The sequence below is a fragment of the Chlamydotis macqueenii genome, chromosome 18, assembly GCF_036417535.1.
Source record: "Chlamydotis macqueenii isolate bChlMac1 chromosome 18, bChlMac1.mat, whole genome shotgun sequence".
NCBI classification, from domain to species: domain Eukaryota; kingdom Metazoa; phylum Chordata; class Aves; order Otidiformes; family Otididae; genus Chlamydotis; species Chlamydotis macqueenii.
In genome coordinates this window covers 11,783,591-11,810,565 of record NC_141573.1, presented here as the reverse complement: position 1 = coordinate 11,810,565, position 26,975 = coordinate 11,783,591, and the positions used below count along the sequence as shown (strand labels likewise).

The 26,975-nt window shown below is 55.4% G+C and overlaps 1 protein-coding gene across 1 annotated transcript in view; it reads right to left on the bottom strand.

Annotated features, from left to right (window-relative positions):
* Nucleotides 1-561: 561 nt before the first annotated feature.
* MGAT5B (alpha-1,6-mannosylglycoprotein 6-beta-N-acetylglucosaminyltransferase B) overlaps nt 562-26,975 on the bottom strand; it is a 62,801-nt gene continuing 36,387 nt past the window's right edge. The window contains exons 9-17 of the mRNA XM_086762163.1: nt 15,744-15,875; nt 14,747-14,880; nt 13,979-14,109; nt 11,763-11,918; nt 10,908-11,054; nt 9,385-9,501; nt 3,195-3,269; nt 2,342-2,613; nt 562-1,200 (exon numbers count right to left, since the gene is read on the bottom strand). Of these exons, the coding sequence (XP_086618289.1) occupies nt 1,002-1,200; nt 2,342-2,613; nt 3,195-3,269; nt 9,385-9,501; nt 10,908-11,054; nt 11,763-11,918; nt 13,979-14,109; nt 14,747-14,880; nt 15,744-15,875 (1,363 nt within the window). The 3' untranslated portion in view covers nt 562-1,001. The remainder of the gene's footprint in view (nt 1,201-2,341; nt 2,614-3,194; nt 3,270-9,384; nt 9,502-10,907; nt 11,055-11,762; nt 11,919-13,978; nt 14,110-14,746; nt 14,881-15,743; nt 15,876-26,975) is intronic.

The following is a 26,975-nucleotide window of genomic DNA, read 5'->3' as shown; positions in this document are numbered from 1 at the left end:
CTCATCCGGCACAGGGTGCGGCCGGTCCCGCTGCGGAGGGTTCGCGGGCTCGGCTGAAGGGACGCCCGGAGGACAGGAGCACCGTGCGGCGTCCCCCTTCCCAGGGCAGAGCAGGGAGATGGCGAGGGGGATTGGGGAGGGGGGAGCTGGGTTTTCGGAGAAAATCCCATTCCTTCAGCTGCGTAACAGCACCAGGCAGACCTCACGCGCTCATCCTGCCACGCCGCTGCTCTCCATCACCTCGGTGACACGGCCAGGACCGGCTGCCGCCCCACCAGCCTCCCTCAGCGGCCGGGCCAGGAGTGTTTCCGTGTGGGAAAGGGCCGGGAGGGAGCTTCCAGCCTGTAACTTTCCAGCCTCTGTGTTTTACGGAATGCGGGAGCCTCGCCACCGAATGCTCCCGAGCGACAGGAGCACCGCGGGTGCAGAGGCCGCTGCGTCCATCCAGCCCAGCCGCTCTCCCTGGGTTCTGTCCTCCCCCAGCTCCGCGGCCAAGGTGGGCGCCGGCCACCCCCCTGCGCCCCCCAACACAGCTCTGCCCAATAACTCCCACAGAAGGGCTGGGTGTCGCTTCCCCTTTAATTTACCATTTGTCAGGGGGAGGGTTAAAAAAAACCAAAATAAATCAATAAATAAAACAACCTAGGATGCTTGAAGAGGGTGAAACCCCTGAAACTGCAGTCTGCTGGTGGCTTGTCCCATCACAAGAGGAGGGGAAGAGTGTCCCGGCCCCCCCCTCCCCACCACCCCATCCCAGCGCTACCAGGTCCAGGTGGGTTCAGCTGCGGTTGGACGATGCTCCTCCAGAAGAAAATGAAACCAAGGGTGAGGACATGGTCGTTCACAGTTGACTGGTGGACAAAACAACCCCTAGAGTCCGACGTCCCGGGATCAGCCGCCGGGAGGGACACGTCCCACCTCCCTCGGCTATTGCAGAAGCTTTGAGAAACAGCCACTCCTTGCACGTGGCACATCGCAAACGCGGGCCGGGACGCACCAAGTCACAAGCAGTCCCGGCACAGAGCCACTTGTCCTTGGCGGTAGTCGCGGCAGGGGCAGAGGCGCCGGTACTTGGTGTTGTAGCCTGCACAGCTGAAGAGCAGCGGCTCCTTCTGGAGGTAGCACTCGTGGACGTTCTCGGCCACCGCCGGGTAGAGGTGGTTCATCTCGTACTCGGTGCTCTCGCAGGTGATGCTGAGCCTAAGAACAAAGACAAAGGTGGGTCAGTTCGAGGGGGGAGGCTGCCTGAAGTTTCACCGAAGTTTTTTCACGCCGTTTTGTCCTTCCCGGGGAAGTTCCTTTGCTAGGCGTTGGGCAGATTTTTGCTGGTTGCACTAGGAACCACGAGCGCTGTGCTTGGCACCCCTTGGCCAGACGTGAACGCGTGTCACCAGCCAAACATGCCATGCAGGAACGGGTGACCCCCGCAACCCAACCCTGCAGCCCAGAGACCACCCCAACCCTTGCGTGGGACATGGATGGCTCAGGAAATCACATACGAAGATCCACGCAGATCTTTTAAATCCTGCACCGACCGAGAGGTCTGTCCGCTCTCCGTGGGCCCATGTCACAGCAGCCAATGTCCCCTGGAAGGGCACACGAGTCCAGCGGATGCCCGAGCGACCCCTGCTAGCCAGGATTAGCCAGGAGAACAGGGCTGGGCACCAGCAAACGCCCTAAGGAGACGCAGAAATTCCCGGTGCAGATCTTAGCATCGCCCTCCTCCCACCTGTGCCCATGTCTGCAGACGGAGCAGCAGCGCTGGCATCGCCCTCCCACCAGCCCCTCGCAACCGCCGAGTCTCTGAGCCAGCTCGTATTAAGGTCTGGAAGGGGGCATGGAGGGCAGAGAGTGAAATCCAGGCCCCAGCTGTAATTTATCGTATAAAAATGTCAGTGGGACTCGCAGAGCCTGCCTGACCAGCATGACAGCAACGCTCACGCTCGCATTTTAATTGCCCACAGAGCAGCACGGAGCCCGGTGGCAGATTTATACTGCTGTGTGCTCAAAATGCAGTTTTATAGAGAAAGGCATTTAAAAAAGAGAGAAAGGCAGAGAGCGCGGAGGAGATGGAGAGGAACAGGATGGGAGCCAGGCGGAAACGTGCCTGGAAAGGCTATCGTAGCCTTCTGAAGCGTGAAGTCAAGGCCAACGTGTACAAAAAACAAAGGGCTGCTTTGCCCGCAGCACCCTGCCTACGTTGCCTCGGCCTCAAGGCACCTCGACGGGATTTCAGGAGAGGGGACATGAGGAAAATGGGTGCTGGGGACGGGGGGAGCAGGAGGACTATCATCTGGCTGATGGCCCTCACCGCCACCTCGCTGAGAAGATCACAACTCACTGGAGAAACACCTCCTTCTTGTTGAGGAACTTGAAGAAGGTGGGCTCGCAGACCAGCCCGCGCCGCCGGCACGTCTCGGTGCAGGCGTGCCGCGTCTCCGACACCCACACCTGCAGCGAGTCCACCGGTGGCCAGGCGCGGAGGTCCCGGCTGGCGCTGGGGGACCACACCAGGTGGGTGGCGTTGGGGGACAGGGCCAGCGGGCTCGGAGGGCTTTGCATAGCAGGACTCTTGGCCTTGGGAGGAAGAGGAGATGACGCAGTGCAGAAATCCTAGTGGGAGAGAAGACCACAGGTCAGTGCCTAGAAGGACAGGGCAAGGCATTGGAGATGGGGAAGGGAGGCTGCTGGTGGGACAGCAGGATACTTGGGCTGCTGAGTTTGCTCCTCAGGTTGAAGTCACCTATGGATGGCATCTCCTGCTGTGGGAGATGAAGGCACCAGCCACCTCTTCTTCACCCAATGCTGCCTTACTCTCTGCTGCAGAAAGGCCTTCACCCCACTCCACCACCCCCAGCCACATCTCTGGTTCACAACAAACCTCCCCGAATCCCCATCTCCTGGTGCTCTCTGCCATCAGGCCACTGGCTGCACAGGACTGGGACCTGGGGTCCTCGCTGAGAAGCTGCATCGGGTCAGTTGTCGCTTGCCCAGGGAAACAGGGATGGACCCATGGCAGAACAGGGATAGACCCATGGGAGAACAGGGATGCTTCCCCAGGGAGGACAGGGATGGACCCATGGGAGAACATGGATGGAACCATGCCAGAACAGGGATGGACCCATGGCAGAACAGGGATGCTCCCCCAGCGAGGACAGGGACGCTTGCCCAGGGGAAGAGGGATGCTCCCCCACCTGGTGCTGAATGTAGGCGTGGATCCGCTCCAGCATCCCCTCGCAGGTGTACTCGTAAGGCAGGAAAGGGTCCACCTGTGAGGGGGAAGAGCAGAGCGCGGGCAGCAAGTGAGGACAGCCTTGTCCCTTCCCTGGGCCCGGTGGCCCGGGACAGCGGCGTCCTGGGCAACAGCTCTCCCCACCCGCTGAAGACTCGTGTCTTGTGCACCAAAGCAAGCAGGGAGAAAACTGGGACTGGAAAAACTTCACAAGGCACAAAGCACTTGAGAGAAAGAGGAGGAAGGACTCATTTCGGTTCAGCCCCTGTATTGGTGAAAATGAAGTCACTCCATTCTGTTCTAGTCTCACTTTTCTTCATTTTTGTTAAGTTATAAAATAAAACCAGTTTCCATGCAATAGGTCACTTCCAATTCAAGTTTGAACTGTTTCAGCCCAAGAAACGCCCCACAGCTGTTGGCAAGGGGGGGTAACGTTTAAATACAGCGGAGGGGTGAAGACTGGGAAAGCCGCCACGCTGACCCAGAGCAGAGCAGCCCGTGGTGCCCGGGGTCAGGTCCAGCGTCCCCTGTTCCTCTCCTCCTGCGTGCTCCGGCCTCGGCATGGCTCTGCCTGCTCCGGAGAGGAAGAGCAGGGTCTGGGATTCACTGTCCCAGCACTACGACCCACCAAACCACCCGGCCCCGCGGCTGGCTGTGCACAATGCAGGGAAAAAAAATAAAATCTCTCTTCTCCCACCGCCGCTTCTCTGAGGGTTTGCGGTCCAGGGTGGGATGGGACAGGGCAGGGAGGCATCACCCGGCTGCACACCGGGATGGACGAGCGTTGATACCCACGCTCACACCGGCGCTGTCGCTGCACCCCCACGCCAGTACCTGCTATTTACACAGAACCGGCAGCGCTGGAACCACGCGGGTATTTTTAGCGTGGGTTACGAAACGCTGCCGGTCTTCGGGAGACTTCTGCCTGCGCTCCCTTCCCAGCACTGAGTCTCCCTGTCCCCAGAGCCACGCTCAGGTCTTGGCATGGGAACTCCCCCTCTGCACAGCGGCGCAGCAGCATCCCCCAAATGAGCTGGTCCCCGTCCCTGGCATGGCGGTGGCACAGGTTCCAGGGCGAGCAGGCAGAAGCAGGCAGCCGGGCTTGCTGCCCTCTGGCCAGGCTGGTGCGTGGCCGTTGCCATGATTTTCCCCGTGGGAAGAGCATTGCCGCAAGGGCTGTGTCACCGATGCACCCCTTCCCTCTGGAATAAATTCTTTTTAAAGGAATTTTCTGCCCTAGGAAGACAGATTTTTCCACACTCCCTTATTTTTACATGAGCCGCAGGACCTGGGACCCCTTCCCCTGTGCATCTCTGCAGAGCTTCACCCAAAAGCAGGACTATAAACAAAAACACCCTGAAGATAATTCATCACTTTCTTCTATTTTATGAGCTCTGCACCTCCAAAATAGCAATCTCCTTTTGAAGTACCCATCAAACCCAAGCTCAAAGGCTCAGCCTGCCGAGATCCCTCTAAGCATCTCGCTGCCATAAAAATCCCACCTGAGATCTCAGCCGGGCTGGAAACCGCAGCTGCTGCTCCCAATTACAGATGTGCAGGCTCCCCAGGGCTGACGCGATGACAGGCGCCGATCTTGCCTCTGAATTGCCGACGGGCGCTCCGTTAACTGGGGCAGAGCCCTCCGCAAAGCACAACTGCCCACCTCAGTCACACGGAGCTGAGCCGGGGTGCGGGGTGCTGCCTGGCGCCGATCTGGGGGAGACCAACCACCCCTTGCTCAGCACCGTCAGCGCTCCATCTCATCTCATCTCACCACTGCTTCCACGGCCGCAGTGCCGGGGGGGTTTCCCAGGACCCCGTTGCAGGCACAGTGCAGGTGTAATTTTGCAAAAGAGCCTCTTTCCCCTGAAAACACTGTGGCATCCACTGGGTGCAGCGCATCCACAGCAGGGTGGAGGCAGAAAACCTCCCTGGCACCCACACGCGGCCCCGGAGGCAATGATGCTCCACAGCAATCCCGCCTGCCCGCAGGCCCCCAGGTCGGGCCCAAGGGCATTGGGAGCCTGCCGCAGCCCCCACGCACCCCTCTCCCCGCCGCGGGTCCCCCAGAGGCTCTCGTTCCCCCCTGCTCCCCTCTCCCAGTCTCATTAGGATTCAGCTCATGCACCCAGGGCTGGTAGGAAATGCCACTTTGGAGAAGCTAATTGTTTAATTAAAACCTGCCAGGCTGACGCGGTTTAGCCTCCTCTTGACAGCCACATCCCCGCGCCGGGAGCTCAGGATCTCCCGGGAGCCATGGAGGGGGGCTCCAGGGTGGGGCCCACCGCATCCCGCTGCCCAGCGGAGCGATGCACGGGAGGAAGCGGTGAAGATGGATTTTGCCATCCTCTCCCCCCAGGCATCGGCGAGGAACACAGGGCCAGAGCTCCCCAGCCCCAATGCTCTCCATCAGCCAAACGGAGGGTTACTGCTGCCCCACAGGAATATTCCCACAAAAGCCCTGGTTTTACGGTCTCCAGGAACCCCAGAGCTGAAGAGAATAATAAGTCTTCCTCGCTCAAAAGGAGAAGAAAGGAAAAAAAAAAAAAAGAATCTAAACGTCATCAGACAAATAAGTAGAAAAATAAAGCAGTTCTCTGCCAGCACCTAACAGCAGGCTGGGAACACTTTACCCGGCTATTTTCGCTGCGATGTTTAATACGCCGCTCTCTCAAGCACAGTCTGAAATGTATAATTTTCCATTATATTCCTGTGTGTTTGACTTTAATATAATGAAGCCTTCTCCCTTCACTACACCACAGTCCTGGACCTATTAAATTGCTTCTGCGAGGACTATTTTTGATAATGGGAAAAGCTGAAGGCCGAGAAAATGACAGCGCCTGCAAACCCCTCTCCTCCTCCAGGCTCTAACCCCCGGCTAAGGGCCGTACCCCATCTCCGGGAAAACCTCCGGGCATCGCATTCCTGGGGGACGGAATTTGTCTCTCGGCCCCGGGGGACTGAGACGGGATTTGATCTCTGGAGTAGAGGGGTTTGGCTTTTCCTGATAAATAGGTCAGGGACGTGAGGCATCAGAGAAACACAGAACTGTGCTAAGGGGACACGGCTTCCCAAAAACCTTCCCCAGGGCGACCTGGCGCGGGTGCCACCTCCGAAAGGATGAGGGAGGGGAGCACGAGGGCTTTTCTTGGGGGAAAAACCCCCATATTGCAAACCCCAGCCATGATTCAGATCGCTCTCTGGAAGGAAGAAGTTTCTTTCAAGCCAACCTAGGCTGGCGAAGGAGGCCGGCTGCTTCTCAACTCCTTTATTTGCACAAACACGGGGGCCAGCCCCGCCAGCAGACCCGGCTGGCGCCGCGGCAGGGCTGTAGCTGGGAGGATGGCACATCCCGCCCCGGGGTGCCGCTCTGGGTGTCCCCAATACAAATTGGGACAGCCGCACAGCCACGCCAACAGCAACACAGCCAGAGAGCCGCAGACAGGCTGCGGCAGCCGCCAAATAACGCTAAAATATCGCTGAAGCACCAGCAAACCGCCAGAGCCACAGCGCTCTGAACCAGGGTGAGCGTCTCCGCCAGCTTGGCGGTACCAGAATTCCCACCAGGATCATGGAACCGGCTCCCAACGCCCCGGAGGGGCTCCCGACACCCGGCCCCCCGGCACCCGGCACCCTGCTTCCCAGCAGCCGGCACAGCACGGCTGCCACCGGGAAAAGGCAGAGAAAGGAAACAGCTCACAGCTTCCCACAACATCCCACCCCCAATAATGTCTTCCTGAGTTTTGCTGTGGGATAAGTGATTTTTCAACCATACAACAACAAAAAAAAAAAAAAAAAAAGGAGAAATAAAATCTGTTTCAGGTCAGTTTTCAATTTCCAATGTTTCCACCCATCAAGGAAGGGAAAAATGCTGTGTTTCAGGTTCAGCAATCTGTTTGGGTTGGTGAAGCAAAGGGAAACGCATCATTTCGGATACCAGCCTTCCTTTCAATAAACCAGCAGGGTATTTTCAAATGAAGGCAGGCAGAGAGGAAACAAAAATGTGTTATTTCACTGCAGTAATGTTGAAATTGAATGTTTCGAGTGAAAAAACTAATTTACGGCGGTTATTCTGAAACACAGACAAATTTGTTAAATATCCTGAAAACAAAACAGCCCATTTTGCGTTCGGGGGGAAAAAAGGAGTCGGAAAAACAGTGGCTGTGAGCTCCAGCGCCTAGCTGGGAACAGCCACACCCCACCGCCCAGCCACCCGCGTTCTGCCGCTCCCACCGCTAACGCCCTTGTTTCAGTTCCTGCTGCCACAAACAGTATTTTAAAGACAGGGTACCAAGGGATTCCTGAAGCCAAGGCCCATAATAAGGCTTTTAAACCTGTACGGTAGGTCAATTTTTAGGATTAATTGCCCTGACAGCATCTCTAATAAAGCAGGCCTTTCTATTTAAAAGAAGAAAAAGAGGAAGAAAAGAGGGGAAAAAAAAAAGAAGTTGCTCTAAGTTATTCACACTCACTCCCGGCGCTGCTTCAGGAGGATTTATATAATATCTTTATAACAGCCAGAGAGGTGAGTTGTGGGATTAACCCAGCGCGCCTCTGGGTGGGAAGGAACAACTCCTCCCCGGCACGACTGCACCTTTCCACTGCAAGCAGGACGTCAGCGTCTGGTTTTATTCATTTGAGGCAAATTTAGAACTTCAAGCTCCCGGCCGTTGAGGGTGGTTACAGCGGTTGGGAGGCTTCGCAGGACGGGATCTCAGGGTGGGGGTCCCTGGTCCTGCAGAGATGGGTGGAGCCAGACCCCTCCAAGATAAAAACACTGTGCACATCCAGTCGTCACCGCACAACTCCGGCAGAGCCCTTTCCCCCACCTTTAATTCCTCAATCATTTTAAAATTCTTTTACTATCATGGCAACACCAGGCTTCACTATTTCCTTTCTCCTTTCTGGAAAAACGGATAATTTCATTCTCTCTCCTGCAACAGAGGCCGGCAGCTGGCGGCCGCCCACCCACGGCATCACCTTCGCTTCGGGGCCGCTCTCCAGCCCAGCTGGCGGAGGGTCAAGCGCTGACAGCTGGCCCGGCAGCACAGCAGCAGGGACGTAATTATTTTTAATTTAATTTTAATTGAGACACTAGAATGAATGTGCAAAACAACAACTGTTTTCCTAAGTTGGGTTTGCTGGGTTTTTGTGAACTCATGGAAAAAATCAGCGCGAGGTGAGGAGCTGCGGCCATCGGCCATGACAAGGTGTGAGCCCCGGGCAGACGGCGTGGCCACATCAGCTGAATAAAGTCCCCAGGCTGTCACAGACACCCACCCCTGCAGCTCGTAATGCAGGGAAAAGCAAAGATGACACCTCTTCGGCCAGCATCACCCCTTTGTCCCCCAAAATCCCATCCGGACCCCCGCGGCCCAGCACAGAACGCCAGTTTCGCAGCGCATCGCTTCTTTTCACGAGGGAATGGCTCATCCCAGCCAAAGCAAATTGCAAGCAAAACGGAGATCAGCACTTTTCTCCCCTCCAGGAAAATTGACTTTAATAATTTGGACAACTTGAAAGGCTGCTGCCACAGGGCAGGAGGTAAATATTCATGAGGGAGCATTTCCAGGGCGGGTGCAGCAGCAGCGCTACCTTCCCGGGGATGCCCCGCATCCCCCCCTTCCTTACATCCCCTCATCCCTCACAAGGCCCCTCCTGGGGCTGTTCCTATTGATTTACTCGATCCAAATGATAACGATGAACAGTGAAAAGAGGGAACGGCAGCGCAGAGGTGGGTAGCTCTCGGGGCGATGCTCTCTGGGTTTATCTTGGCTTCACACCGGGTCCCAGCGCAGCCACGCATCTCCACCAACCTCAGCCTCTCGCTCCCAAACCTCACCTCCTTCATCTCAGCTTCCCTTTGCTCCAGCTCTGCCTGGAGCATTCCCAGGGGATCCCTCAAAGGCACAGCACTGGCCTGGGCAAATGCCTATGACGCTCTGTACCAAAGCAAGGCGAGAGCACGAGCACCCCTGAAGCTGCAGGAGAGGATTCCTGCCTTGCGCACGCAAATAATTTCCAAGGGGAGGCAGGGAAGGAAAAGCAATTAACGCTTGGAAGGGAGAGCCGGGCACCAGCAACCGCTGTCGATACCCGTCCCCGCGAACACAGCAGCAGGGAGATTGCCCGCCACCTCCTCCAAGCCGTACCTGGGTCCTCATGATGGTTTTGATAGCAGCTTCAAACTCCTCGGAGTTATTGTAGTCGACAGTCCACACGTGCGGCTTCCCGATGAAGTCTTCAGCATAAGGGTGCTGGGAGGACACCTAAAACACAGCGGTGTGAGCTGGTTTTTGCAGTCCCTGCCAAAACAGCTGCTGGCTACCGCTCAGCCGCAACGGCAGAGAGCAGCAGCAGGCTCTCAGCACGTTGAGTTTTAAACCATTGCACACAGAGAAGTGCTGGAAAAATGAGACTTCCTCTGAACCCAGCTGCCCGCCAACATCAGGCTGATGGTGTAAAATTCCCGCTGGGTTGGGATGCTCCGTTCCCATCAACACCAAAATCTCCTCCACAGCCCCAGATATCCCCCATCTCCGTAACGCGGGTAAAACCTGACTTTGACCTGAACGATATACGGGCCTGGAATAGCAAAACGAGACTGAAACAGCATATCTCTGAGAAGGCATCGTGTCTCTCGGGTTTGCCAGCTCCACAAACAAGGCAGAGAGAAAATCCATCGCCACCAAAGGCTGGGAAGTCGGACACCGGGAGAAAGTGGTGCTGGAAGCTGCATCGCCCTGACGCAGCAGGCAGCCCCACGTGCCGGTACCTTGCAGGCACCCGCCTCTCGCCAGGCTATATTTGGTGATCTGCCCCTTTGGTTTCAGCTCCTGAGCTGCTGTTCCAGCCCCACGCTGCCGTGAGGCAGCCAGAGCCCAGATCTCCTCTGAGAAGGGAAGAGAGAGGATGCTGAGCAGAGGAGGTGTTTCGGGGGCACCACAAAACATTGCAGAGGGGCCTAAAAACTTGGGCAGAAGCACGACCACAGCACCCACCCGGGATGGGCGCTAATGCCGGCAGCTAATTACAGGGGTGCTCAGCACAGACATGGGGCGCAGGACAGCCCAGTGCCCCCCACCCTGGGTGCTGCCAAGCCGGGCTGCGGCAGGGCTGAGCTGGCACAGCCCCCCAGCAAAGCCTCTCTCAGCGAGAGTGAGCCGTGCATTGCATTATCCACCTTATTAATAATGAAAGAGGCAATTTTCTCAAGCCTTTAACTTTTAAAGAGTTCCTGCTTCACTTAGATTGAATTCCCAGCGGCACGCAAGCCTGGCAGGGATTTTGTGCCCCTGAAACACTGCAGAGGTCCTGGTGTCCCTCTGGGTGTCCAGAAGGGTGAACCAGGGAGCACCACCCCAGTTTGGGAGCAGGGTACGGGCTGTGCATGGGTCTGCGCTGATGGGGAAGGAGCCGGGGTCTGTGGTCTGCAGAAGTCTCCTGCGCCACCTTCTCCTTTGCAACCTCAAACCCGCAGCAGGGCCCCTGGCATCCAAGCACTCTGGATGGAGACAATTCAAGGATGGGAGAGGGGACCCCATCTGCAGGTATCCGCGCTTCTGCATGTGGAGGAAATCTCAGTTTATGAACTGCTCTTCCCCAGGCTGGGCCAAACCCCGGTGTGAAGGAACTGGCTCCATCCAACCATCCGCTCGCCTCCTGCCAGACTCACCTCTCTCGATGTCGGCTTCCCACGGAAGAACTCGTGGTTGAGGGAGCTGTGGGGGGGGTTGAAACGCGCCTGCAGAAAAACGCAGCCGTTGGCGATCGCCTCCAGTGGGGCAGGACCCTCGTAGGGGAACCCAAAGCCAATAAAGAGCTGCAAGGGAGAAACCCACGTGCTGGTGAGCAAACGCGGCCAATCCCATAGGAAAGTCTCTCAAATAACCCACCAAATAACTCCCTCTTTGCTGCTCTGGTCCTGCTCATCAAGCCTCTAAGGCAGCTCCATGCCGTTCAACACTCCACAGCTTAAATGTGCTAAAAACTCACCCCGTTCCACGGCTCACAGCCCACTCCTGCAAAGTGATGGGGTGTTCAGGAGCTGCAACTTCCCCTACAACCATCCTGCTGGAGAAATCCTGGTTTGCCAAAGCCATTTGGGGTGGAGAACCAGCACCAGTTCCCCAAGACGCTGGCTGCAGGTGACCAGGATGTGCCTGCACCCCACACACTTGCTCTGAGAATCCTGCTTATTTTTATCACAGTCGTGGGGAGAAAAAAAAACCACCCCACTTAGCAATAAATGAATTAATCAGGAAACTTTGTGCTCTGCCTGCGGACAGTCTGCAAGGAGAAACTCATCAAACACATCTTGATTTGAAATGATGTGCTCTGCTCTGCTCCTGGCTAATTAGCCCTGCTGATAGCGCCTGCAAGCCTGGGAGGAGCGCAGAGAACAGTCTCTCTCCTCCCGCCCGCGTCCTCCTTAAATTAGGTTTTCTTTCTCAAGGCAACTGAGCCCTCGCTGCGGGCTGGTTAATGGGGGACGGGGTCCCGCGGCCGCCCCAGCTGGCCCCCTGCTCACCTTTGCCTTCCTCAGCAGCTGCTGAAATTCGTGCTGCGGCAGCAGCCCGTGGTTCTTCACAAATGCTGGGACCTCGGGCGGCCGCTGCGTCTCGTAATAAACCGTGCCGTGGATCTCCATGTACTTGTTGAGGATGGCCAGGAACTTCTCCTTGCCCTGGGGAGGAAGGTAGGGGCCTGAGCAGCACCAGAAGATGGGGCTGCCCCCCTGTTTGAGATTTAACTCTCAAACCGCTGTCCCGGAGCACCCACAGCAGTGCAAAACCCGCATCCTCTCCTCCACATCCCTCAGGAATCCCAGATGGCTGTGGGATCCAGCACCCTGAACATCGGCACCGTGAGCCCCCCACCTCCCTGGGCAACTTCCACTGTGGAGCTGCTGAATTCAAGGTTTTGGGGGATTCAGAGGGAAATCTGCAAAGAGCAGAGCTCGCTAATGGCCTCTTAATCCACGTGACAAGTCCCCAGGATTTTCTCACTCAGGTTTAATCCTGTTTTACTACCTGGAAAAATCAAGGGGGTCATCAGTTTTCTCCTTTTGGAGGCTTTTCTCCTTTCGCTCTCCAAAGCTGCCTGCCATTTTAACAATTTCTCTATTGCAGAATGTTTTGCTTGGAAAAACCACTCAGGGACCATCCCTTGGATGCTGCACTTCCAGCTTGTTCCGGTGCTGCAATCCCCCAAAACAGCAGAGACCGAGAAGGAATAAGGAGGTATAAATGGGGCATTTGAGAAAACTCCAGACATTGCCTTAAAGCCTCTCTGAACACTGTATCTCTGCCCTCAGCTGGGTATTCCTGGCCTTCCCTAAGGCTAAAACCAAGTGCTTTTGGTAGGACAAGGCTGCAGGGTGAAGTCCTGGCCACGGAAGGTAGGTTTAATGAAATGTTACAGCGCTTGGTCCAAGGCTGGTAAATAAGCACCTGGCTCCAGAAGATAGAGGTGCTCTTTTCCTTCCTAGACCCCAAAGTCACTCAAAATAAGGAAAAGCTCCTCTTCCCCCCTTATTTTATTACAGGGGACACGGGGACATGAAGCAATGTCCAGGCAGCCTGGCCCCGAGGAACAGCCACCAGCGAGAACCAGCCCCAGCCCCTTCACCCAGTAATAAATGTCCCCAAATACACAGTTTTGGGGAAATGGACCTTATTTGTGAATTCTGGCTGAAAGGAGCAAACATTCATGGCACTAAGGGTGGAGGAAAATATCCGTTCTGAGGGTTTAGCTCTCTTTAGTACCTTCCAAATTAACCTACCTAAGCTCAAATGAAACTTCTGGATAAGAAAGGGTGAGGAAATGGTAGAAAAAGAAGATAAAATGTTACAGTTCCCCTAAAATGAGATTTAGTGGGTTCCAGTGGGGTTCTGGGGAGCCCCCGAGCTATGCGGATGCTGGGGGGTGATGGAAAAGCCGTAAAAACCCACAAACAGAAGGAGATGGCATGGCTGGATCCTTGCCCATCGCAGGCATCCCAGAGCCACGAAACTGGGAAAGGTGGGGACAGGGAGGAGGTACAGCCTCCAGCTGCATCACCCCGCATCAATCCCGGCAGCTTGGGAGGAGCGACCCTGCGAGGAGGCAAAGTCAACTCCAGCAAAATCTCCTCTTGCGAGAAGCCGCGCAGAGGTAAAGCCCAGCAGCGGCTGGTGTGGTACAGTACCTGCAACTGGAACAGCCCCGGGCGGTGCACAAAAGGGAAAAAAATAGAAATAAATCAAGAGACAGTGAGAATTAGCTACCTTTTCTTAAGCCCTGGAAGGAAAAGCAGCTGGCTAGCTCTGGATAAGAGAGAGGAGTACGCACGTCCCCTGGCCACTGTAGGAGATGCAGGGGGGGTGTTTCGGGGGGCTGGGGGTATCGTTGGTCTTTTTGCTCACCAGCAGAGCAGTTTGGGGCTGGGGGAAGAGAGCGAGGGGTTTTACCCATGTCTGCTGGCCTAGAGGTGTCCTTGGGTCAAGATGCTGGGGTCCCAGCAAGGACTAGCACCTGCCACCACCGAGGATGGAGCAAGAGCCCCCGCGCTGCTGCCCACCCCTCTCCCCCGGGCAGCACAACCCCTTTTCCCAGGGTACTTGGGAGCAGACAGACCATCCCCACCACAACACAGGAAATCACACACCGAGATCTTCAACTCACAAGCATGGGGTAAGAGCTGGAGGCTCTGCCTATGACCGCCCCAGCCCGCCCAGTGCTCCCCGCAGCGCCGAGGGCACCCACCTTCCAGATGCTGGCCTCCTTCCCGTACACCACTGCCATGCTGCTCACTTTGTGGGACTTGATGAATTGCCTCTCCGTCTGGTTGAGCTCCTCCGAGACGAAGCCCATGAAGGAGTTGTCGGGGGTGTGAGCTGCGGACACCGAGGGGAGAAGACGCGTGGCTGGACAGATGTTTTCCAGGATCTCCTCAGGGCTGAGGACGCAGCCCCGTCGCAGAGCGGGGACTGAGACAAGCCCAGCTCCAGAGCCTTGCTGGAGCTTGGAGGAAAAACGGCATGAATCCCATCCCAGCAGCTCATAAAACACAGGCTTTGGAACTCTCTCAAGCGGCTCTTGAAAAAGTAAGGCATTTTTAAGGCTGTCAAATGGGCTTTATCCAATCAGGAAAAAGCAATGGTTGACCCACCCAGCACCCAACAGGTCACCACCCTCCTTCCAGACAAGTACACCTCCTCTCCATGCCACAGGCAGGTCTGAACCACTGAGCTGCCTCTCACCCTTTGAACCCCAGCCGAAATAAAACCAAGCTTTGCCACCAAAACCAACCCACGTTTCCCCTCCCGGGAGCTGGAAGCTCCTGGCTGTGCCAGAGCCAGCAACCCATCATGGAGGATGGAGCTGGGTCTCTTTCCCTGGAACATTTCTATAGCCCAAGGGATGGGCAAGCAGATCCGGGAGCTCCTTGCAGGCTGGGGGAAGCAGGAGTGGAGGCGGGGAGGATGGCACTGCCCCCAAAACGGCCCCGCCGCGCGCCCATCCCCCACTTACGGAACATGGTCATGAACTGGGTGGGCTGCAGGTTCCAGTAGCCCCAGTTGGTGCGGTAGCCGCGCAGTGTGGCGTACTCCTCGTGGTTGTAGGCCGGCTCCGTCCCAAACGTATCGATGACCCGGACGCGGCACCTGGGAGAGGAGACAGGAGCCAAGGACCCCGGTGTAAGAAAGTCAAACAAACGCCGGGTGTCCCCAGGCAGCTCATCCCTTGTCTGCTCCCCAAGCAGGAACATCCCAACCAACCCTTCCCAACCCACCGCTCCCTCCGGCAACGAGCAATTTCCCCCTTCATCTCCCCGATGGCGAGATCATCCATGTGTCTCCTGAAGACTTATTAATGCTTTTCCCAATATCCTGGGAATGCTGAGGCAGGCATTACCAGCACAAGCCCAAGGAGAGGAGGGGAGCATCAAGCCGGGGAAGAGCAAAACAAGCTGAATGCAAGAGCAAACGCATTTATAATAAAAGCAATAACACCGCTTGTCATTTTTCTCTCTAATAAAATTGTGTAGGATAGAGGAAGAGATGGGAGAAAACATAATAAATAGCAGGACTATCAGCACTAAATTAAATCACATATTTTCCTGGCTGCTGATGTACCAGGGGATGATGACATTTGTCTCAGAGACGAAGGAGCCAGGGATGGGGCTCTGCTTCTTGCAAACAGAAAAGGCTTGCGCTTCCCTCTGTGGTGTGGCACGGCACCTGGAAGCACACACGCACCCCACGCACATGCAGGGTTGGGATTTTTTTTTCCAATTTAATCTCTTCTAATGAGGTTCTGTCTTAAAGCCTTGAGGCTCCGGAGCAAGTCGTGTCGTGGCAGCGGGGGACACAGCACGGCACAGCTGCCGGAGCCAGGCAAAAATCAAAGCTGTGAGCAAAGAGCCCAACTCCAGGGACACGGGGGCTACCCTTTGAGGCCACCAGCGTTAGTCTTGGCTTGCTAGTTAACGAAACGGAGAGGAAGAGAAGGGAGTGGCCTTGCTTACCTATATTTCATAAAGGAGAGCCCCATGTGCTGCTTCATCTGTTGGAGACCATGGTAGTCGGTGTAAATCAGGTCGAAAGGCAAAGGACTGGTCAAGGGGCAGTTTCCCCGGCCTGGAGGCACCCCTAAATCACTGGGGAGAAGCAGGAGGGACCAGTCAGCCCCCCAGCACCAGGGAAGCCCTGCAACACAAACACACCTTTCCCTGCCCAGTGTTCAATGGGGGCCATCAACCAGCTCCCCAGGTGATGGAGGGGCAGGAAGATCATTCTCCTCTCCCCAGCCTTTATTTTTTGGGTCAAAAATCCCAGGTTTTGGGGAGCCCTCCCCATCTCTGCACCTGCTCTGGCAGAGTTCCTGCTCCTCACGCGTGGATGACGCGGCTTTGGCACAGCATTCCCAGCTGGGGCGCACCAGCAGCCCGTTCCACACACGCGCTCCCCGGCCCGCTCTTGTTGAAGACGCCAGGTTTCATTTGCTTTCACTGCAGTCACATCGGTGGCAGACTCACAGAGCCGTGTCTCTCCCCTCCGCCCCACCTGCCAGGCTCCCAGCTTAGCCTAAATCTCCCTGTTCCCAGTCCATATCCCCCCCAGCACAAACACCATGCACGCTTGCTCTTACTCCAGTCCTTACAGGTACCGACCACATCCCTGAGCACCCTCAGATCCTTCTGGATGCTGGCAGCACTGCCTGTCCTTGGATATTGTGCACATCCCATTAATATTGCTGGCTCTTTGTCCCATTATGAGACAGTTTAACAAAGCCAGGGCAGCCAGACCCTGGGTCTCGCTCAGTGCGTTCTCAGCCAGTTCCTTACAGCAGGCGTGCTCAGCCCCTCTTCCCTCCTCCAGAGGACAAAATGCGCTGGGAAAATCCAGATAAACTAGATCGACTGCTGTCTCCTTATCCAGACCATCAGTTACCATGCTGCCACGGTGGTACGTGATCAATCTGGCATGACACAAGGCTGGTAAACCTGCGGCATGTCTCCTTCCATGTCCAATTACCTCTGTGAACTGCTGAATCCCTCTCCCCAAAGCTGTTCCACGAAGTGTACCGCTCATGTCAGCCTGACAGCCCATCTGCTCGTCTGGACCACGTTTACTCCTTCTCAGAAAAAACAACCTGTCACACCTTCCAGCATCAGCAGGTTTCTCAAAAACCCTTGTTACACGTACTAGTGATTTCTGAGCGCTAGTTTGCTCAGAAGTACAAACGAACCACCCCTCAGTTTCAACATTCTTGTATTTTTTTGTCCTTCTAAAGACAATAATTCCTCATCCTCACCCCCATAAACCCACTCACATCCAAAGAACAACAGCAACATCCTCATGGAAAACCCAAACGTGGAGCTGATTTGTTCTGCCTGGGCTCTGCCCTGCTCCCCGCACCGTTTCGTTCTCGGTCCTTCCACCAGGGCTGAGGAATTTCTGGTTTATTTTGCAAGTCTGAGCTCAGACAGTGTGAAATCTCACCCTCAGCTCCCGCCTGCCAAGTTGTCTGTCTCTGTTTTCTTCTGGGCTCTTCATTTACTCCTAGCACCTATTTGGAGATGGGAATTTATCCCAGCCATCCCTGTAAGTATTTTCGCTTTTCTTAGGAATAAAAGATGCAGCCAGATCTTAGATACCCAGACTTCGAAGCCTTCACTCTGTGATTTCTCTTACTGGTTCTCCTAATTTCTCTGCATTTCCCTTTCTGAACCCGAGAATCCTCTTTCCAGCCCTGCATGGGTTTTCTCTGCCGCTCAGCTGAAGCTCGGATGGACCTGCAGTCCGAAGGTCCATCCTCTGAGAAGCATTTCCATAAGGTCCTCGCCCCTTGCCCAAACCTACAGCTACGCACAGCATTCCATCCATCCATCCCATGGCTGCCTGCAGAGAAAATAGATGGCTCTCCCACCTGGGGAACAGCCAGGTGACCAGGTATCACAAGCACTGGCTCTCCAATCTCTCACTAGTTTTCACCAACGTCATCAGAAAGGGTCATACGTGGCCAGTGGAATTTGTTGACCACCACAGATATGATAAAGGGCTCTTGGTCTGCTCCTGGCCATATCTCCCTCTTCTTCTGAGATGGCTTGAAACTCTTGAGCGTTGGGCACCAAGATCCTGCTTCCAGCCCCATTCCAACCTAAGAGCAGCGAGGGCTTATCCCAAACTCCTGACCGTGGCTCCAGAAAGTGAGTAAACATGGAAACACGCTGCTCGCCAAAGCCAGGAAAAAACCACAGAATTCCAGTTTCAGGAGAAGAGCTGCATTTGTAGCTGCTTCATTGCTCTTGTCACACGGAACAGAAGTGTCAGCTCATGGCAGCCCGGCCGGGTGAGCTGCAGGGGAAATGGGCAGCAGTTTTATCGCTTTCATGCACAATTTTACATGACACGGCTGATCGGGAAGATGGCAGGAACCGCAAGGCTCTCACCTCCAACAGCCACCTTCGTACGATAAACAGGGCAACAAGGGGACCCACCCCCGCCGGGCGGGCTGAAGTGGAAGGGGAATTTTTGAGCCAGTAAAAGCCCCCAGGATCTGATAGACATGCAGTGCTTAAATATCACATTTCCCCGCACCCGTGCTGCTTTTTCCATGTCATCAGGAACGTGCATTCAACAGCTACCACCACTTTGCTGCTGGGGGACGAGCGTGCCTCTGCTGACCCCCAAGCTGGGCAGCACCTCGCGCTCTGCTCCTCCAGGTACCCTGCAAACCAATCCCGAATTGTAATTAAGCTGTATTTAGTATTTAACTAAAACCCCTCAAATCATAATGTTCCTCTTCCAGCATACCCCATCTTCTTGCTGATAGGCATCACCCAAGCCACTGCGTCTCAAAATAATGTGTAATTTTTAAAAGCCCTAACCAAGCTTGACAAGGGGCTGCGGGAGACAGCAATTACCGTATCGCACACTGAAGCCACCAAAAACCTTTCCACCAGTTAGGCAGAGAGGGTCTGGCTCCCCTGGCTGCCCCTTGCCACCATGATCTGCCACACTTCCCCTCCTGGGGGCTCGAGAAGGAGAATTTCTATGTCCACTTACACTTCCAGCGTCAAGGATGCGAGGCAGGAACGGATCTAAAAGCAGGGCCGATGTCTTTGAAGCAGAGCATCTCTCTCATTTGCCCTCTTATCCTTCCTAAAGACTGGATAACCACTGATTTTAATATTCCAATCATGCAAATCCAGGCTGCACCTCTGAGGTGGGGGGGAATTTTTTTCATTCCTCCTTATTTAAACATTCTTTATTCAAGCTTTCATCATTTGCCAGTTAAGTCAACTAATTTTCTACTAAACCCAATTTCACTCATGGCTGGAGTGAAATTTCCCTGATTTTTCCTTGTGCCATCTACTATTAATGGCGCTTGAAATTACGCAAATAAAATTGATGAGCGCAAATGCCGTCTTCTCAGCCAGCACAGTCAAGAGCTTTGTTTTCAAAAACCGCTCGATCCCAGCTCCTGGAGAAACCTAGGCCAGCCAAGGACAGACACTGGCTCATGCCCACTGGCTTCTCCCATCCTGACATCCAGGACCAGTGCGTCAGCTCTGGGAGAGAGCAGCCGAGGCGGCTTCAATCCAAGCGGATGCAAGCGCCGAGCTCGCCTCTCCGCCAGCTGCCTCCACCAGCTGTGCCTACTCCAGAATAAATCTCCAGCAGCTTCTTGTCCTCCTATTTTCCCCTCACAGGCACTTCAATCAACTGGGGGACACGTTCCCTTCCCAAGCGCGGGACAGGCTCTCTGAAATCAGATGACTGCGGGGTTATCTTTACATTCCATTGACCTATTTTCAGCTTAACCCAACGTTTCCTTCCACCTTACCGCTCCTGGGGCTGAAAAGTTCGGCACTAAATGGATCTCACGGGCATCTGCCTGGATTATATTGAACTGCATCTTCGCTGCCCACATCTGCAGTCACCAGCAGCAGGGGAAATGGAGGAGGGCTTCTGTCCTTTCTGCTCCCTTGGCTTCTCTCTGCCTACAAGAGCCCAGCAAGCACAGGGCCATTATCCGGGGGATGAACGGCGCCAGAGCCGACCCCAAGTGGCTCGTGGAGGCCTGTGACAAGCCTGTCACAAGCAATTTAAAGGGCGAACTGGAGCTGATGAGATGAACTGGCCTCTGCTCCCAGCTCTTCCTCCTGTTAGAAGGGACATGATGACCTCAAAAGCGAGGTTTTTCAAGCCATTACAGTATGCTTTCTAAGCCACCTGCAACGTTTTCACTTCTGCAACCTGCATGTGGACTGTTTCTCCAGCCCATCATTGATCCCGTGTGACACAGCCCTACCCGGCTGGGGGGTGGCGTTCAGCAATCGATTTATTTCTTCCCAAGGTTGAACAAAACCCCTGTTTTCCCATCGTGGCAGGACACAGCACTCACTGAAAACCTTTGCGTTACGTTCCCAGAAGACAGCTAACACCAAGGTTTCACCATTCCGCTGAGCAGCAGCAGCTCCCGCAAGTCCAGGCAGGGCTCTGCTGGGAGATCCCCAGAAAGGCATTTTTTTTCTAGGCTGCAAAGACAAGCCGTGAGAGTGAAGATTGCTGGATGCTTTGTATCTTATAAGGGGACTGAAAGCCTCCAGAAATGCGGAGTCAACAGTTCTGCGGGGCTGGAGGGTGGGTTTGGTCCAGGGGCTCCATCTCTGGGTGTGAAGAAACCTCCATTGTCCTCGACCCTGCCAGCCCGGAGGGGTTCTGGGCCCCTGCAGGAAGGATCAACCCCATATTAATTACCCTGCGGTTAATAAGGTTATGATATCATTTACGTGACAAAGCGCAGGTTTCTGCAACAGCAAAGAAGCCCGCAAGCGAGTCGTCATTTGTCTACAAAATAAACATATTTCGTGAAGGAGTGCAATTTAACAGCTTGGTAATTCCTGCTAATTTATGCACCTTCCTCTCCTACAAAATGAAGCCCTCAAAGGTGGCAGAAATCCCTCCCCGCTGCTCCTCGCCTCGGCAGGGCGGCTTGTCTCTGCTCCTCACGCGGCTGCTGCCAGCAGAGCTCCGAGGTGCTGGGAAGATGCTGTAATTAAATGACTTTTAATTGCAGAGCTACACTGGGAAGAAGGGAGAAGGAGCCGGGGGGGGTGATGGGATCCACCATCCACTGGTGACAGCCGCCCTCCCGGCCAGGCAGAGCTACACCTGAGGGAAGCACAGGAGGCTGCCAGGGCAAACAGCTCTTTCTGGTCAGAAATTCAGCAAATAATGAAGAAAATTCCCAGGAAAGGGAAATAAATACTTGGGCTCCTGCAGGGAGCAGCAGAAGCTAAGAACTCGCATGCTCATGACACCTGGGGAGACTCTCGGACAGACCCTCAGAGAGACGGGCTGTCCCTTGCTGTCCCAACTGCTTCAGCAGCTCAAAATTAAGGGACAGTTTTAGCCAAATCTTCAAAGAGCAAAGCCAATTTCTACCCACTAATGTTCCAGACCCCATCAGCTAAGATATGTCTGCTGGAAACGTGTCCCAGTTAAACCACGGACTGGAGAATCCAACACAGCTCAGACACACAGTGGTGCATCCAGCATTTGTGCAACCCCTGGGTTCAGTCTTCACCGCCTCTGTCTTTGCGTGGGTTAGCAGCGGTCGAGTGCCCACAACCAGGGGCATCATCTCCAGCTCCTGCTGAGACCCACAGCCAAACACCCAGCCCATAGCACCCCGTACACAGCCGTGTCCCAGCACAACCATCAACGCCTGGCCAGGAGAAGAACAGCCCAGTAACCCGAGCGGCTTACAGGAACACTTGGTCTCAAGTAACAGGAACATCTGATGCAACACGAAAGGCCAATGTTTTCTCCCCACCTGCGTGGAGCTGATAAATCCCACGGCCATGCTGCGCAGTTGCACGAGGACCAGACGCAATCAGTCCCTCCTCGCTCTTTCCCTGCACAATTCCTGACTTGCCCGCACCACATCAGGTCTGCGTTTGTCAGCTGGCAAGGGAAGGTCAAGCCTGGAGCCTGGCATCGCGCAGGTTTTTACATGAACAGATGCAGGACAGAAAGATGGCTTTTTAACTGCCAGGAAATAACTGGAAACGCCTTTGTCTGGAGATCACGTTTCCATTTGAACAGCCCTCTTTGCAGCCTGAATGCACCTCGGCGACCGTGGAAAGCGCAGGAAAATAGCAGCTGTAATTGTGTGCCGGGCAATGAGAGGAGGGCAGCTGCAGCCGGCGTACCACCCCGGCGCATAGAGGGCGGCTCGTCGCCCAGATCATGCGCCGGCTGCAGCGACCACGCGGCAGGGAAAGGGCTGCCAGCGCGGGATACGAGCGCGGGCTGACAATTAAGTGCCTTGCCAGGGCTGGCATTGGGACTCCGGAACTTGACACCGGAGCAATTAAGCTCCGAGAATACTTTGTAAAGTCCTGACCCCGCGAGGCATCAAATCCTGTTTTCTTCGACTTTCTGTCCTCCCTTATGAGCAGTTAATTTCAAGGGGGCCGTTGCAAAAAGCACCTGTCAGCATCACCGAGATCAATAGTCCCTGCCATGCCAGCAGCTCACAGCACCGCATCCCCATCACCCGGAGCCTCTCCCTTCGCCCCGCAAAAGCGGCCGGAGACGCTGACACGACCGTTCCCCCAGCCTAAGGACAGGGGTAGAAGCTGGACGTCCCCGCAGCGCCTGTCACGCCCCTTCTGCCAGGGGGAAAGGCCGAGCGCATCCCTCTCCACCTGCCACGGGACGCTGGCACTCTGGGGGAAAAGGCTCGGCTTCTCGCAGCTTTTGCACCAGCTCAGCCATCGCTCCGAAGGCACTGCTTGTAATTTTCCAACATCAACTTCTAAACTGCCTCATTAACAACCCAGCTCAGGTCTTTCAGACACTTCCCACTCCTCCCCTACCAAGCAACACGCACACACACACACACCGGCCTTGTTTCTCGCTTCCCTGAAAGCACATTTTGGCCACCAAAGCGGCACGAGGGGTCGTCAGCAAGAACCAAGCGTTTGCACTCAGATTCAGGATCTTTCCTCCCTCCCTGCTTCAAGACAGGGCTCGAAATGCTGCTGGCCCCCTCCGCTGCCCCAACCCACCTCCGATGGAAAACAAGCCCTGGCTCCCCGCACCAGCTCGATGCTTTGCTTTCCTCCCAGGGAGCCATGCAAGCCCAGCGACGCGGTACCCCAGCCGCCAGATAATCCTGCGTTTCACCCCTCACCTGTCAAGACAAATGAGGAGCAGCTCACAAATTCACCAGGAAATGCAGAGGAGAACAAACACCTGCACTTAGTTCGATTACAGGGGGGAAAAATAACCTCTGCTAGGACACAGCAGCGGAATTCACAGGGCTTTGAGGTCGACAGCAAAAGATAAGCTAGGCCTGGAAAAGCAGGACTGAGCTCGGCTGCGCCAATCTCAGACCTCACGGAGATGTTTGGATGGTGCCTCACCAAGCTGCGGAGCAAACCTGTGGGTCCCCAGAGCTCCTTGGCTTCCAGATTAGCGCTGCCCCCCCCCCGCCCCCAAACTGGGGGAAGAACCGTTTAACACCCCTGCCATTCACCCTTTGGCATCTGCTGCTCTTCCCGTCAGAGCCCCTGGTACCCAGCACAACATGGTCACGCTCCTGACCTGTCTTCCCTCCCAGCCCTCCACCACCAGTTTTTTGGACCAGGGTCTTATTTTTCCTCCTCATTTACCCAGTCCCCAGCATTTCAGTCCAACTCCTGACCAGTGCCTCCAGGCATCGCTGCATTGCAGTCAATACAGATGCTAAAAACGAGCAACTCTCGGATAACCATCGGCTGAAGTGTACACACACAGACCTTCCAGTGATCCCTTGCCAATGATCAATACGTGTAGAAAAATCATCTCAGAAACTTGAAGAGACAAAAAACAAAGTGGGAGAGAGGTTATTCGGTGCTGAATAATTTATAAGAGCCAGCCCTTGCTCCATGAAGGCCGTGCTGGGCAGGAGCAGCTACAGCTCTGAGCTGTGAAAGGAGCAGGGGGTGCCAAAGGAAAATAAACCAGAAGTGGACTCAACATTTCACACTGCTGGAGCAAAATATCCCCAAACCCACCCCAGCGCTGGCGCCTGCCCTGCTGCACGTTCAGCAAGAGACACCCGGGATGGGAGAGGACAAACTGAGCCCCGCTCCACAGCGGAGCAAAGCTTTGCTGCTTCAGGAGGCTGCACAGGGCCCAGGGGATCAGAAACCAGAGTATTTGGGCTGACCCTTCCACAGTGTCCTGGTTTTATTTAGTGAGGGGGGGCTACGGTGGGGGCTTCTGTAAGAAGCTCCTAGAAGTTGTTTCCCCTTTGTTCAGTGGACTCGGCCGGGCCTAGGGCAGACCCGCTGCTGGCCAGGGCCGAGCCAATTGATAGCAGAATGTTCCCTGATAACGCCTCTCCTGTAACGTATTTAAGGAGGGGAAAAACTGAAAATAAAAAAGAAGTGAAGACACAGAAGCGGGGGCAGAGAGGGAGAGGCGCAAACCTTGTGGGCCTTGCAGGCCTCACCCTCTGGCCTCCTGCTGGGCGGCGACTGGGCCCAACTCGGCCCGGCCCGGCTGGGAGAAGTGGAGAGGAGATGAGATGTGAAGAGACCCCGAGAGGCGTCTGCCTGCCTGTTGTGAAGGATTTCTGTGAGAGGAACTGCTGCAGACCCCAGGGTCAGTGCAGAAGGAGCGGGAGCAGTAGTGCTGCTCCCGGCCAGAATTCCCCTGCAGCCCGTGGTGCAGCCCATGGTGGGGCCGGCTGTGCCCCTGCAGCCCGGGGAGCCCACGGAGGAGCAGAGATCCCCCTGCAGCCCGGGGAGCCCACGGAGGAGCACAGATCCCCCTGCAGCCTGGGGAGCCCACGGAGGAGCAGAGATCCCCCTGCAGCCCGGGGAGGACCCCCACGCCGGGGCAGGCAGGTGCCGCTGGGGCAGCCGTTCTGGAGGGACTGCACCCCGTGGAAGAGATGACCCACGCCGGAGCAGTTTCACGAAGGACTGCAGCCCATGGGAGGGACCCCACGCTGGAGCAGGGGAGGAATGTGAGGAGTTCTTCCCCTGAGAAGAAAAAGCTGAATAAAGCGATGAACTGACCATAACCCCCATTCCCTCTTCCCCCCTGTGCCGCTCGGGGGGGCAGGGAAGGAGGTAGAGATAATGTTAAGCCCGGGAAAAGGGAGGGGTGGGGGGACGTTACCTTGTTATCTTTCTCATTATCCTGCTTTGGTTTTAATAATAAACGTACAGTTTTCCCCAAGTCGAGTCTGTTTTGCCTGTAATGGCAACTTTAAGCATTTCTTCCTGTCCTTATCTCAAACCTCGAGCCTTTTTTTTTAAATTATCTCTCCCTATTCCCTCAGAGGGTAAGGGGAGTGAGAGACTGCGTAGTCTGGTCCCAAGCGCGGCTAAACTACGACACACAGTGACACAGCTTCAGATTTGCTTCATCCCCACGCCCCAGCCCCAGCCCTGCGCACAACTGCCCAATGCCGCAGCTACAGGTAAAGTCCCCTCCAGCCTTTCACGAAGGACCCAAGGTGAACTATTAGCACAACTCGGGATTAATCACACGTGTTCTGTAAGCCTTCCACTCACTCGCGGTCGGGAGACGGCTTATCTCAGCACTCCTGAGAGCCACTGCTAATGCTGCACCAGCCCCACAGCAGGGACATCGCTGAGAGGTACGGAGCGCGATTGGTGGCACTACTCGGTCCTCCCCTCCAACACCCACGTTAACCCATCTCTTGATGGGCTGCAGGAGGGTCCCAGCCAACACTGGGGACAGAGAGCACCTGGCTACAGCCCCAGGTCCTGCCTCTGCTCGCCCCAGTGCCACCAACATGCAGGTGCAGCCATGACGTGGGTGTCCAGAATCTAAAATGCCATCGACACCAGGCACAGGATACACGCTCAGGGAGGCTGGGACTGTTTCTGTCGCTGGGACAGAAAAGCGCAAGATGCTGGCTCGCTCGCTCCCCATTGCAGCTACGAAGGGGAAGAGCTGCCGTTCCCAGGCATCCCGGGGGACACATCCGAATCCGCGTCAGAAGAGGAGGTCGCATCACGGCCAACTGATGCCGAAGCTCCTGCGCTTCTGAGAAAGGCGAAACGCTACAGGCAGCTCGCAGCTCTCTCCAGAGTCACTTGCAGAGGGAAATGGATGCTGCAAACCCCCTTCCCCTCATTAAATGACCACTGTGAGGCTTCTTCATTAAAAAACACAAACAAGAACCACACAACAACAACACAGCCCTCCCAGCCATTAACTTCTTTCATCCTTGAGCACACGGGTATTATTCAGCACGTCAATTTAGCTCAGCATGCCGCGCGGAGATCGCTGTGATGCATGCCCACCTCTTTGAGAAGCTGCTGCCTTCTGCATTAGGACCAGGATTATTTTCTTGAGTTAATTACTTGGGAGATAATTCCATTTATTAATTCTGAATGCTGCAGGGGCTGGGTTGAGTTTTTTTGTTGTGGTTTTTTTGTTGTTTTTTTCATTCCCTTTCCAGCACGGCTCATTATGCAGCCGATGCTGGCTTAGCATCACCCAAAACCTGCCCAGTCCCCGGGGCCGCCTCAGGCTTTTCTCAATTTATAACCCATCCTAATTCGCATTTTGCCTGGCACTTGCCCTCCCCTCGAGATGTCTCACAGGAGGCGGGGGAACCTTGTGAGGTTACAGGAGGCAGCGGCGTCAGCCCAGTAATAACAGAACTGTGTCAGCAGAGAGGAACGCAGCTCACGGTTATCTTCTCCCTCTCGCTTGTTCCATCTCATATTGGTTCCTCTTGGAGACAGGGTGCTGCCTCGAGACACTCATAGGGTGGCCTGGCATCTCTCACCCTGCATCGCCCCACATCCCATGGCACAAAAAGCCCGGCCCTCTGTGGGAAGTGCCTCAGCAGCAGCAAATTCCCAAATTCCCCCGCAGCTCCCCAAGCCACCACCAGCACCTTCTGAGGAGGGACTTCCACCCCCCTGCAAGGGACACAGGTTATTTTTGGCAGCCACCCTCATGGCGGAGCAGGAAGGAAGGGAGTGAGAGAAGGAAGGAAGGAAGAGAGCACAGTCACCGCTCAAACGCCGAGAAAGCCACAGGGGCTGAGCACAGCCGCGCGCGGTGGGAAGAGCCAGCGACCTGCAGGACATCCTGCAGCCACACGGCCACCCGCCCCGCAGAGAGCATCCCTGGGGAACAGGGGGTAGAAGGGAGCCTGTCCCACACCCAGCCCTGGGCAGGCGTCAGGGGACACGGGCGATGCT